Here is a 12,442-nt window from a genome sequence, read left to right as displayed (position 1 = left end):
CCCAGTCTGCGGTACTCTGTTACTGCAGCCTGAGCCAACCAGTAGAGTGGGGCGAAGGCTGAGAAGCAAGAAGATGCGGTGTGAAAACAAAAAAGAAGGTGAGGACCAAAAAAACGGCATCAGATCAGCAAACCGTGCGTCCTGGCAGATCCAAGATGATGGACTGAAAGTGCAGGGATTGAGAGACGGCTGCAAGTAGGAAAGAGGAGAGGAGCAGCACACTGATGTTAATCTAGCACTTTCTGTCCCTCGTATGGAGGGCACACACAAAACTAAGGGAAAATCCCTGCCGGGCCAGACCTCACAGGCCAGCCAAGGAGGAAAGTTTTAAGCATGGGGAAAGCACCAGAGAGGAAGGCAATGATTAACAAAAAAGCACCATAAGGAAATAATGCCAAAGTGTCTTAAAGCTGCGCCCGATTCTGTGCTCAGATTTGCATGAAAGGGCTGCCAGGGAGCCCCCTGTCTTGAGGAGGCTGGGGACTAGCCTGAATGGGAGTGGGGTTGAGTAGACTCATCCAGGGCAGAAGGGCTTCCCTGGTGGCTCAGGTAGTAAAGTGTCTGCCTGCAGTGCGGCAGACCTGGGTTCGATCCCTAGGTTGGGAAGATCCCCTGGAGAAGGCAATGGCAACCCACTCCAGTACTCTTGCCTGGAAAATCCCATGGATGGAGAAGCCTGGTAAGCTACAGTCCGTGGGGTCGCAAAGAGTCAGACACAACTGAGCAACTTCACTTTCATGCTTTTCCAGGGCAGAAGGTGGGGAGGGGGAGCGGGGAGGCGAGGGAAATGACCTGGAAAAGGGAAATGGGGCAATGGGAAGGAAGGCCAAGTCAGGCAGTCTGCAAGGGGAGATGCTATCTTTGAACACATCGTGGCTGCCTGCAGAGAGAATGAGGACATAGAGGGGTGGGATGGCGGTGGGAGGGAGGCTCAAGGGGCAGGGGACATATGCATCCACAGAACTGGTCCACACTGTGGTACCGCAGAAACCAGCACAACATTGTAAAGCAGTTAGACTCCAATAAAATAAATACATAGAATCTTTTTTTTTAAAAAAAAGGAACATCAGAGGAATACCTTGGGTGGCAAAACTCCATGGCCAGAGCTGCAGAGGTTAGCTGTCAAAAGCAAGACCACAGGAGAAGCCAGAGGATTAAGAAAACCAAGATGGGGCTTTCCTCTGCCCCTCTGGGGAGAACAGTGAAGGGGAACCTCAAGGCTCACTAGGTCAGAGAGATATGGACTATGTTTCGAATCACATGGTCTTAGGGCCCCACCAGCAAAGAGACTGAGGTAGCACAGCAGAAGGAAGAAAGCAAATATCAAAGAAGATTTCCAAAATCATAAATCCTGACCCTGGAACATTCTGGAAGGGTTCCAGGTACCATAAATTAACCTGGCTCAGTATCAATCTCCTATGAACACAGGAGCAATAATTTCTCAGCAACCCCAAATTAAAACATTTCTATGATGCAAACCAAACACTGCTTGCCTCCAATTTTTTTTTTTTTTTTGGTTCCAGTATCCCTCCTTTATGGCTAGTGGAGGACCCAGATAGGAAAAAGTAGGAGCCCACCCAGAAATCTGACTTTCAAAAAGGCATCTCACTTCTACTTGCTTGCAGTAAAAGCAAGAGAAGCCAAATTCTCACAGTTCTTCGACTTTCTATCCATGTAAACAATCTCAGTCGATTTTTGAATTACTTTGTGGGAACAGATGGTTTCCAAATGTACGACTTCTTACTACAGTATATGGAAGCAATATTACTGAACTCTGAAATTAAGATGAAGAGAACACAGACGCGCTTCAGGCCTGCGTCTCTATTGGCAGGCCTAAGGCTTACATGGAATCCTGACCATTCTTTTCTTTTTTTTCTTTCTTTTCTTTCTTGCCTTTTTTCTTTTTTTGGTTAAACAATTCACACCACATACATACAAAAACTTCTCTGAACTATCATAGCAACTGAAAATTCTGCTGCAAAAAACCTTCCATGCCACACACAAAAAATAGTAGCAATAAAACACAAGCCTCTTGACTTCCTATAAATTATACATCGGCTATGTAAATATAGTTGGGTTTCGGGTCTTACATCCTTAAGCCTTTTATGATAGGGACTTCCTGGGGGGTGCTATTGGTAAAGAATCTGCCAGGGTACAAGAGACACGGGTTCAATCCCTAGGTCGGGAAGATCCCCTGGAGAAGGACATGGCAACTCACTCCCGTATTCATGCCTGGAAAATCCTCCCATGGACAGAGGAGCCTGGCGGGCTACAGTCAGGGGGCCGCAAAGTCAGACACGACTGAGCACACACATAATTTTATATTTGAAATAAACATCACAGTTAACTCCAAATCACCTGAATTCCAACAAGTGACATCATCACTGAAAGAGCTCACAAATCGTGATCGTGGTAGCAGTACCAGACCTAAGCCCAGGCCAGTTTTCCCCAATGCCTTTCTAAGGCAGAAGTCTAATTTTCCAAAAAGCTAAGCCAAATCCAGCAAGTAGCATCACAAACAGAATTCTGTGAGGCACAGACAAAAGTTCAAGTCATGTGACCCAACCGATGACCCCATAAGCACCTTAAGCAGAGTTCATAGCATTTCTGCCACTTAAATCGCCAAGTCTCTGGAAAAGCGGACTCAACACAGCACCAGGAGGAGATGACTTTGGGAAGATATTAAGAGAGAGTAAATGCTGCCCAGCATAAATATAAAAAGTGTTTATACCTATTATCTCTAGCCAAAGAAATTTATATAGCAAATGAAAAATTTGGTGCCACAAAACTTTCATACAACAAGAAATTTGTAGCAATAGTAAATGCCTCCACACCACTTATAAACTGTACATAAATAAAGGCATTGGATATGTAAATATAGTTGGGCTTTCTTTTTTGGCTAAGCAAATCACACACATATAAATGTATATAGATATAAGTATACAGATCTGTGTGTATGTCTGTGTGTTAGTTGCTCAGCCATGTCCCACTGTTTGCAACCCCACGGACTGCAGCCCACTAGGCTCCTCTGTCCATGGGATTTCCCAGTCAAGAATACTGGAGTGGGCTGCCATTCTTTTCTCCAGGGGATCTTCTCAACCCAGGGATCGAACCCAAGTCTCCCACACCGTAGAAAGATTCTTTACCGTTTGAGCACCAGGGACGTCCAAGTATAGAGATATATACTGATTAATACAGGTATATAAATACACTTATGCTGCTGCTGCTGCTAAGTCGCTTCAGTCATGTCCGACTCTGTGTGATGCTATAGACGGCAGCCCACCAGGCTCCCCCATCCCTGGGACTCTCCAGGCAAGAACACTGGAGTGGGTTGCCATTTCCTTCTCCAGTGCATGAAAGTGAAAAGTGAAAGTGAAGTCACTTAGTTGCCTCCGAGTCTTAGTGACCCCATGGACTGCAGCCCCCCAGGCTCCTCCATCCATGGGATTTTCCAGGCAAAAGTACTGGAGTGGGGTGCCATTGCCTTCTCCGATATAGGTATAGGTAAATATCTATGGATACAGGTCGATAGATATAGATAGGTAGATATGAATAAGGGGGAAAAATAGAAAAGCACACGCAAAAGAAGGAAGCAACTGTGTTTAAATATTGATAAGTAATGACAAAGTTGAGTAACAACTTCTAAGCCTTTGTTCACATCAGCAGGACAGCAAGAGCAAAGGTAATTAACCTCTGCACCAATCAACACTAACATGGATTTCAAAAGGTACCTTACCCTTTAAATGCTTAAAACCACAGAACTGCTAAACCACAGTATGAAAAATTTAAGTTGCAACAGAACTGAAAAAAAAAATTCTTAGTCAACAATTGAAGTTAAAACATTTAAATAATGGGGTTATGCCAAATTTTTGCCTAATAACTGACACTCACCAAAAAAACAAATAAGATGTCGCAGTGACTAACAAATTAGCCGGTGGAATACTTTCAATGATGAGGGTCAAACCCTGGGCTGACCTTTATAAACTGGCACGGCTCAAAACTTCCCAGAGGTTTTATGGCCTATGGTTGTATGCTGTTATTCTGGAAACATGATTATCATGTTCCTGCCTTTTCAATAAAGAGCAGCCCATGATGCAAGCAATGAGAATGCAGGCGTGTTTGTCGAGACTGTTCCTGCCACACACACAAACGTGGGAGAGCACGCGTGGCTGTGGTGCAGAGCCACCAGGCACACGGAGGCCTGGCAGCACTAACAGCTTTTACTACTGGAAGTCCTCTAAATGGCAACCCGTCCCAGTGTTCTTGCCTGGGAAATCCCACGGACAGAGGAGCCGGGCAGCTACAGTCCATTAGGTCACAAAGAGTTGGACATGATTGAAAGATTAAACCACAGTGAAACAGGGGCTTCCCTGGTGGCTCAGCGGTAAAGAATCTGCCTGCCAATGCAGGAGACACTGGTTCAGCCCCTGGTCCTCGAAGATCCCCTGGAGAAGGAAATGGCAACCCAGTCCGGTATTCTTGCCTGGAGAATCCCATGGACAGAGGAGCCTGGCGGGCTACAGTCCATGGGATTGCAAAGAGTCAGACACAACTTAGTGATTAAACTAAGTCAGATACAACTTAGTGACAGTGAAACCAATCAACAACAATAATAAAAGGGAGGAAAAGCTGTGACTCCTTGTTTTTGAAGTATTAATAGTCAGAATACACGTGATGAACAGAGCCACTTAAATGAGAGTGACTACCACTATAAATGATCGTTATGGCACAGTGACTAATCAGTTCAACAGCAGAAACATAATTTGAAACAAAGCGTATCTACAAAAGAACATCACGTTCTACGAAAACACATGTGACTTCAAGTTTCATTACATTCATAATGAAAAATCTTTACGGCCAAAAGTATGGAATAGTTTTTGAGACCAGATAGATTTCATCAAGTCTTGGGTGCATCCCAGTAACTAAAGGAAGCTAATATCCCAAGAATTCAGTTGGGACAGAATGGGAGTGGGGCAGGGGGACTCAGGCTTCAACAGAGAAGCCACAAATCTCAGAGAAGAGTCTTTGCCTCTGCAGATATTTGAGAGAGGTGTCGCAGACAGACCAGGGCCTTAGCCCCACAGGCTGACATATCCCAGGCCCCAGCCATCCGCAGTGCCCTACAGGATCCTAAGAGCCCTGTGCCACGTCACCCCATTGCATGGTGATGGCGGGGTGAGAGCTCATGACCAGAGGTCCCGGCCTCAACACCCGTCTCACGTACACACACAGCAGATCTCGGACTGTCAGGCACGCCCCACGTTCACACCATCTTTCCAACCACAGAATGTGCATGCAGACTTCTATCCACAACCAAGCCAGCCTACAAAACCTCACCCAAACCCCACCTCAGGCTAGCAGAGTCTCTCCTAGCCAGCTTAACTAAAATGACCTTTTTTCTGAATTTTGCAAACAATGTCTCCTTGTGCCACCCGCATCGCACCTTGAGGTCCCCACGGCTTCCCGGTTCCTGTGGCTGCCCCAGCAGCAGCCCCGGCGGCCTGGCCCACCTGCTCCCCTCTGCTGATGTCCAGTGGTTTTATTTCTGTCCTTCTGTCTAAGGTAGGATACCAGGACTTCAAACCCTGTTCCTTTCCACATTTGACAGGGGGAATTGAAGGCTGTGTATCACATTTTTCGTATTTTGTTTTGAAATTAAAGGATGCAAAATAAAGGGGGCATCCCTGGTGGCTCAGTGGTTAAAAAAAAAAAAAAACTCACCTGCCAAGGAAGGAGATACAGGTTGGATGCCTGATCTGGGACGACCCCACATGCCTTGGAACAACTAAGCCGGTGGGTCACAACTGTTGAGCCTGCGCTCTAGAGCCCGGGAGCCGAAACGATGGAGCCCACATGACCTCGAGCCTATGCTCTGCCACGAGAGAGGCCACCGCCAACGAGAAGCCCCCGCCCGGCAACTGGAGGGGAGCCCCCACTTGCTGCAACCAGAGAAGAGGCCGTGCAGCAGCGAAGACCCAGCACAGCCGAAAGCAAATAAACACATAAATAAAAAATTATATATGCATACATATATATTTAAAGAAGACGCAGGGATTTTACTTTTAAAAAAGGTCACTTTGCATCTCGTGTGCTCCTGTGGTGTCTTACTCCCTGCACCTCCTCCAGCACCCGCACTGGCACACACAGGACCTCATTGAGTAATTTCTCATCTGTACTCCTGCCTGGGCAAGCCCTGCACTTCCCATACCGCCTTTCCTGCCTCCAGCCACCCCCAAAAAAGATATCAGCAATAACACACCCCACTCTCTCGTTAATGCAACCAGCTTTCAACAACTGTTCTGTGCATCGGATCCAAGATTTTCCTTTTCATTTTCCAGGACCTCCAGCAATCAGCCTCAGACAGACTCTTTTCTCACTCCCCTTTTCAATTCACTTCATTTCAGTCATACAAACACCCTTTGGAACCTCCTTATCCCCAAATGACACTATTTAATAAATCAGCACTAGAACAACAACAACAAAAAGTCTGCTTTCCCAATGAACGTATTTGTGTACTTTTTTCTCAGACCTGACTTTCTGCTTCAGTTCATATTTATCACTACCATTTGTGCTATTTTACAAGCTACTGAAAGTCACCTTTAATACAAGGCAGCATGCATATTTCTAAATCAAGATAGCGTACATCTCCTAGAATTCTTCCCAGTTCATCCTTCAAAACCTGTTTCTTCAATTATCTCCTCCCTCACCCACAAGGAGAATGAAAACTCCATCAGAAGGGGTCAAGGGAGTCTCTGTTGGTCTCTGCTGTATCCTTGGTGCCTCGAACAGTGCCTGGCACTGAGCGGTGCTCGGTGGGAACTTGCAGAACCAATGGTGGTTGAATGAGCCTCCAGGTAGCCTCCTGGATCCTACTCCTCTCCACCCCTTCCCTGTGCGCGTGTGTGCCGAGTCGCTTCCGTCATATGCAACTCACTGCAACTGCAGCCCTCCCCAGGCTCCTCTGTCCGTGGGATTTCCCAGTCAAGAATACTGGAGTGGGTTGCTGTTTCCTCCTCCAGAGATCAAACTCACATCTCGTAAGTCTCCTAAACTGGCAGGCAGATTCTTTACCGCTAGCACCATGGTCAAGAACACACATGCTAGAGTGAAATCATCAGGGTTCCATCCCTGGTTTAGCATTGAAGTAGAGCGATGACCTTGAGCATGTATTACTCAACTCTCCCCAGCTGTACAGGAGGATCTGAACGGGCTTCTCACAAGGACCCAGGAGGGTGATGCAGAGCCCAGTCCGAGAGCTCATCGTGGCTCTTCTTCCATTTCAGCCAGGGTCACCTGTGCCAACACACAGCCCTTCTTTCCCCAGCTCACCGGCCAGAAGTCTAGATCCTGACAACCAAACTATTTGCACTCAAATATGAGTAAACTGACTGGCTCAAAGTAAGGGGGAAGGCCTGAGAGTGTTGGGGTTTTTTTTCCTATGAAAGGGATGTATGCATTTGATTAACAGAGCTTAAACATCTATTGAGCAGCCCTGGGCTTCTATATTTCCATGTTTACATCTGGGTTTTCAACTCCTGGCCAGATAAGCTACATTGCCCAAGAGGGCAGTTCTGCTTAGGGTGGCTGCCAGAAGGGTTACTTTTACAAGGCATAAACCAAATGGCCTGAATTAGACAACTGAACAGGGAGATAAAGCTTTCTCTGTCACTCCCTGTCTTACAAAATTTATGAAAAAGTCCACTTGACATCTTAGGTCTTTAAGGATCTTTGCGTGTCCTTTCGATTTTAAGAGATGTTCTGCAAACTAAATATGAACCCCAGAGAATCCACTGTCTTTATTGTATATGTTACTACTCAGACACTTCACTCTTCTAAAACTCTTTATATGCAGGAAATGTCAGCACTGCACGCTGGAGGTAATTTTAACTCTTGCTTTATTTCGAGTTTTGCTCTTCCAAATAAGGAACAGTGCTCTGGGTAAACAGAGCAAAGGGCAGAACACAACTGGTTTACACCCAGCTTTGACCTGAGGCAAAAATGTTTTTGCACAAGCAACTCTTTAACACATTTGGGTCATGAAATTTCATGTAAAGGAGCTGTCACATTGACTACTCTTGACGTCAAGAGTTTTCCTAACTTCCTACAAACTCCAGTGACATTCCTCCTCCCGTCATTAACTGCCTTTGTCCGTAGGGAGTTAACCCTGATGGCTCAGATGGTAAAGACTGTCTGCAAAGCAGGAGACCCAGGTCCGATCCCTGGGAAAGGGAATGGCTTTCCACTCCAGTATTCTTGCCTGGAGAACTCCTTGGACAGAGGAGCCTGGTAGGCCCAGTCCATGGGGTCTCAAAGAGTCAGACACGACTGAGGAACTAACATTTTCAGTTCACTGTCACTAAGGTTAAGCCTCCAAGATTTAACTCGTTAGCATTTTCTGCACACAAAACACGTGCAAGTGAGGTTTCAAATTAAAAACTTGCAGAACTCACAACCACAGCTCACCACAAACAAGCAAAGGGAGGACAGCGGAAATGGTGTTTTAAACACCACCATGCTTCACACTGTTAGGTCTGAACTGAAGAGGTCGTCTCTGCTTTTAAAAGCACCGGTCTTCTCCAAGAAACACCAGTAGGGTGAACTCCAAGTTCACCCAACTTTGAAATAAACGTCAGAAGCAGAGAAACACTATTCAGTGCCTCCTTCTGAACATACAGACACAGATTATTATTGGTCCTGCCAGCTCCATTTTCATATCCAATGAAATAAATATCCTGCCAGCTACATTTTTGGCAGTCATATCCAATCCTGCCATAGCTCACCTTACAATCTGCCGCAAAAGGGAGGTCCATCTTAACAATGGATTTTTTTTCTAAGTTAATGATTCAGGCAATTCTTGGAATAACTTCCACTTGAGAAACTGCATCTAAGTGGTCCGATCACGAATCTCCCCAGCTGTTGACAACTCAACTCTGGAAATTCCCTCCTTTTTGCCCATTCCTGACTATCCCTAGGTCCAAACTGCAAAGTTTAATGACCCCAAAGAGTGCTTTCTGCCTCTAGCGAACTCAGAATTCTTGTCTAAATATTCATTAGAACTCTTAATAAACGTCCACTGAATTAAAGAGGGGAGCGCTGGAATCTAGCTCCAAAAGGCTACTGTCTGCCCCCTCTCCCCACCCCCACCCTCCCGCAGGATCTGGAGCTTGACAGTCAAGCCATCCAGGATCCCAGGGGTCTGACACTCGGCCTGTGACGCAATGACTGTCAGGAGGTCTGATCGGTGGTTCCCAAGTGGGGTACCCACTGCTCTGGGAAATGCTGGGCGGCAAGATACAAACCCTCCTCCAAAGAACTGAAACCAGACGGTGGGGAACCCAGACAGTTCTATCAGGATCCCAAGGCCCGAATCTCATTCCACCACCCTCCTTCCTGTTTATAGATCCTGCTCCAGTAACTCCAACTACCAAAGGGAAAGCCGACCTCTCAGAAATATGTCAACACATGACATAACTTGAAAACGCTGTATGCTCATTGGCGCGAGTTACAACTTGTCGGGCTCACGGATGGAAACCGGCGCACTTTAATTACTTTTTTTTTTTTTTAAGTATACCCTGCCGTCTCTTCCAGGGCCCCCGCAAAGATCGGATTACTGAGTAAGAGGTAGCCTCGGTGGCAGGACCAAATCGCGTGGGCGGTGAGCTGGAGGCAAAGAACCAGCGAGCGGACAGCCGGGCGAAGCGGCTGCAATTCAATTTCGCGACCAGAGCCGCCGCTCCCTCCTCACACAGACGCAGGAAGAGGAAGCCGCGGGCACAAGTTGCCTGATCGCTCGGTGGTGTCGCCGAGGGGGGCCCGGCGGAACCGCGGCGGTGCCCTCGGGTCGGCGGAGGGCGCGCCACCTTTGTCTAGAGGCTTCCCAACCCGGACGGGCGGCGCCTCGGCGCAAAGAGGGCTTTCGCCCGGGTCGGAGGCGCAGACGCGGCGCCCGGGTCCCCAGCTCCTGCGCCGGGCCCAGGAAGCGGCCGCAGCCGCCCGAAACCTCCCACTTCCACTGCGCGCACGCGACGCGCCCGCAAGTCCCAGCCCCGCGGCCACTTCCCCGGCGCAGCAGCGGCAGGGGGGAACCCACGCGCCCGCGGGCTCCGCAGCCCGGAGCAGCCCCGCTCTCCTCGGGCCGGACCGCCCACGCGGGTCGCTGCCTCGGGACAGCACGGGCCGCTGGACCCCCAGGTCAGGCCAGATCTCAGACTGGCAACCGCGCCGGGGAAGGCACGGCAGCCCGCCAGACACCCACACCCACCGCCCGCGCTCGGCCCTCTCTCACCTGCCTGCACCGTGTCCGAGAGGTCATGGGCGGGGGCCGCGGTCCTGGGAAATTCCTTCAGCTTCCTGGCACTGAGGTTCAAGCCCCCGGAGTTGGCCGCTTCCTCCAGCGCGCGCTCCAGCCCCCGGTTCAAGGGCAGGTTGAAGCCCCCGCCGCCGCCGCCGCCGCCTCCCGCGGCCCCGCCGCTAGCTCCGGTCCCTCCGGGGTAGTGGTGGTGGGGATGATGATGATGGGGGTGCAGCGTAGCCACCGACAGGGCAGGCACGAAAGGTTGGGGTTCGCTTCCCGGCGTCGCCATCTTCTCCCGGGTCCCCCCGCCCCGCCGCGCCGCTCCTGCGGGGGGAGGTCACACCTTCCCCCCCCCACCCCCGGAACGGGAGACGACAGCCCGGGGCCGAGTCCCCGCGGCGCTCCGCAGAGAGATGCCGGAGGAGGGGCGGAGGGTGTGGCACGCGCGCGGAACCGGGAGCCGAGAGGCGGAGGCGGCCGTGGCAGCGCGGTCTCGAAGGTTTCCTGTCCCCGGGAAGCTAAGGACTGCGGCGGCGGCGGCGGCGGCGGCGGCGGCGGGCAGCGCGCATGTGTCTCCTCCCGCCCCTGCGCCCTCCTCCCGGCTGCTCTCCCCTCCTCCGCCGCTCGCTCTCTGCTCCGCCTTCCCGCGGAGCCGTCAGTCCAGCCCCGAGCCTGCCTCCGCCGCCCCGGGCGCGGGCCCCGGCTGCTGCCGCGCGCCGGCGCCGGGCTGCCCTTGCACTCGCTTAGGGCTGGACGCGGGGAGATCACCGGGTAGGCGAGAGGCTCTCTCAATTCTGCGAATTATTCGGATTCTTTGACCTCGAGTCCCCTCCCAACCCCCAGAGGCAGTGTTTCACGGTAGGATCAGGCTAACAGACGACCCCCGCCCCTAGCACCTGGGCCCCTCCAGTGGGCCAGACGCTGGTCTCCGTAGTCGGCGTTCGTGATCTCAAGGCATCCAGGGAACCCCGTGAGCGGAAAAATTGTTTCCCTCAGCCCACAGAGGAAGTGAAGAAACCCGTCTGAGGTCACCCAGGCAGTCAGAGGCGGAGCTGGGTTTGAAAGGAGAGCCTTCGGGCTCCAGGGTTGCGCTCCTTCTGTAAACGCCAGGGCTGGACGCCGCTGCGAACAGCTTAGGAGTGGAGCAGAGGGTTTTCTGAGCGATGGCAGAAAAGTACAGGCACAGAAAGGAGGAGTTTTCAAAATGCAGGTCGTTTCTATGGTGGACAGAACCCATGGTCGTGTGAGGAAGAGGGGCTGGCTGTGGCTGGCTGAGCCCGGAATTGGGTGGAGCTGGAGGGGTCAGAAAGGCAGTGACCCCAACTATAAAATAACTCGGTCCGGGTTGGAGCCTGCGCACAGGTATTCGTCAAGGTCACCTTGTGAGCTTCTTCGAGCCCCTGTGGGGCATGGGAGCTGACGTCCCAGTCTGCAGTTGAAATCACCTTCTGCCCAGACCAACACCAAGGGCATCAGAACTTCTGACAGCATACGAGTAGAACAGTTGGAAGGTTAATAAAGTCCCCCTCCTTTCTGAAGTTTCGGTTCCATCTCTCTAAGGCTCTATACCCAAGTTTTGAGCAGCGACCTTGTGAGGGACTTAGCTAGGGGAAGAGGATGCGGGTCAAATAAGAAAATAATTCAACCCTTGGTGGAGGGGGAGATGGTGTTTTAAGTGGTGATGGGGAACGGTGATGGATCTAAAGTACCGCATGATCCATGTCACTTGCACTGACTGCGCGCTAAGTAGCCCTTGATTCCTACAGGATTCTAGGGTGAGTTCAAAGTTCTAACCTCGGAGGAGGAGACAAGCGCCACCTGCTGGTATCCTCCGCCAAAACCTCCTCTCACCAGCTCCTTTTTCGCCCCTCTGCCCCTCAGATTTTTTTCTTTTTTTAATGTTTATGTGTTTGGTTGTGCCAGGTCTTAGTTGCGGGCATGTGGGATCTAGTTCCCTAGCCAGGCATTGAACCTGGGACCCTGCATTGGGAGCTCGGAGTCTTAGCCATTGTTGGATGATAACGATGATGGTGAATGTGCACGCATATTTATAAAAATAACCTTTTTATTTTCCCAAAAAGCCAGTGAGAAACAGAGACACAGAAAAAGATTTCATTTGAAAATCTTCAGCTAAATCCAGGTGGTAGT

General features: G+C 50.2%; 1 protein-coding gene across 2 annotated transcripts in view; it reads right to left on the bottom strand.

Moving 5' to 3' along the window:
• Window positions 1–11,537, bottom strand: part of LRCH1 (leucine rich repeats and calponin homology domain containing 1) — a 219,366-nt gene extending 207,829 nt beyond the window's left edge. For both annotated transcript variants that reach the window (XM_069601308.1, XM_069601309.1), the window contains exon 1: window positions 10,286–11,537. In XM_069601308.1, coding sequence (XP_069457409.1) covers window positions 10,286–10,583 — 298 coding nt within the window. In that variant the 5' untranslated portion in view covers window positions 10,584–11,537. The remainder of the gene's footprint in view (window positions 1–10,285) is intronic.
• Window positions 11,538–12,442: the final 905 nt, after the last annotated feature.

This window comes from Ovis canadensis, chromosome 10, assembly GCF_042477335.2.
Source record: "Ovis canadensis isolate MfBH-ARS-UI-01 breed Bighorn chromosome 10, ARS-UI_OviCan_v2, whole genome shotgun sequence".
In the NCBI taxonomy this organism is placed as follows: Eukaryota; Metazoa; Chordata; class Mammalia; order Artiodactyla; family Bovidae; genus Ovis; species Ovis canadensis.
Note: the sequence above shows the minus strand (reverse complement) of the source record. Positions and strands in the feature narration are given on the sequence as shown.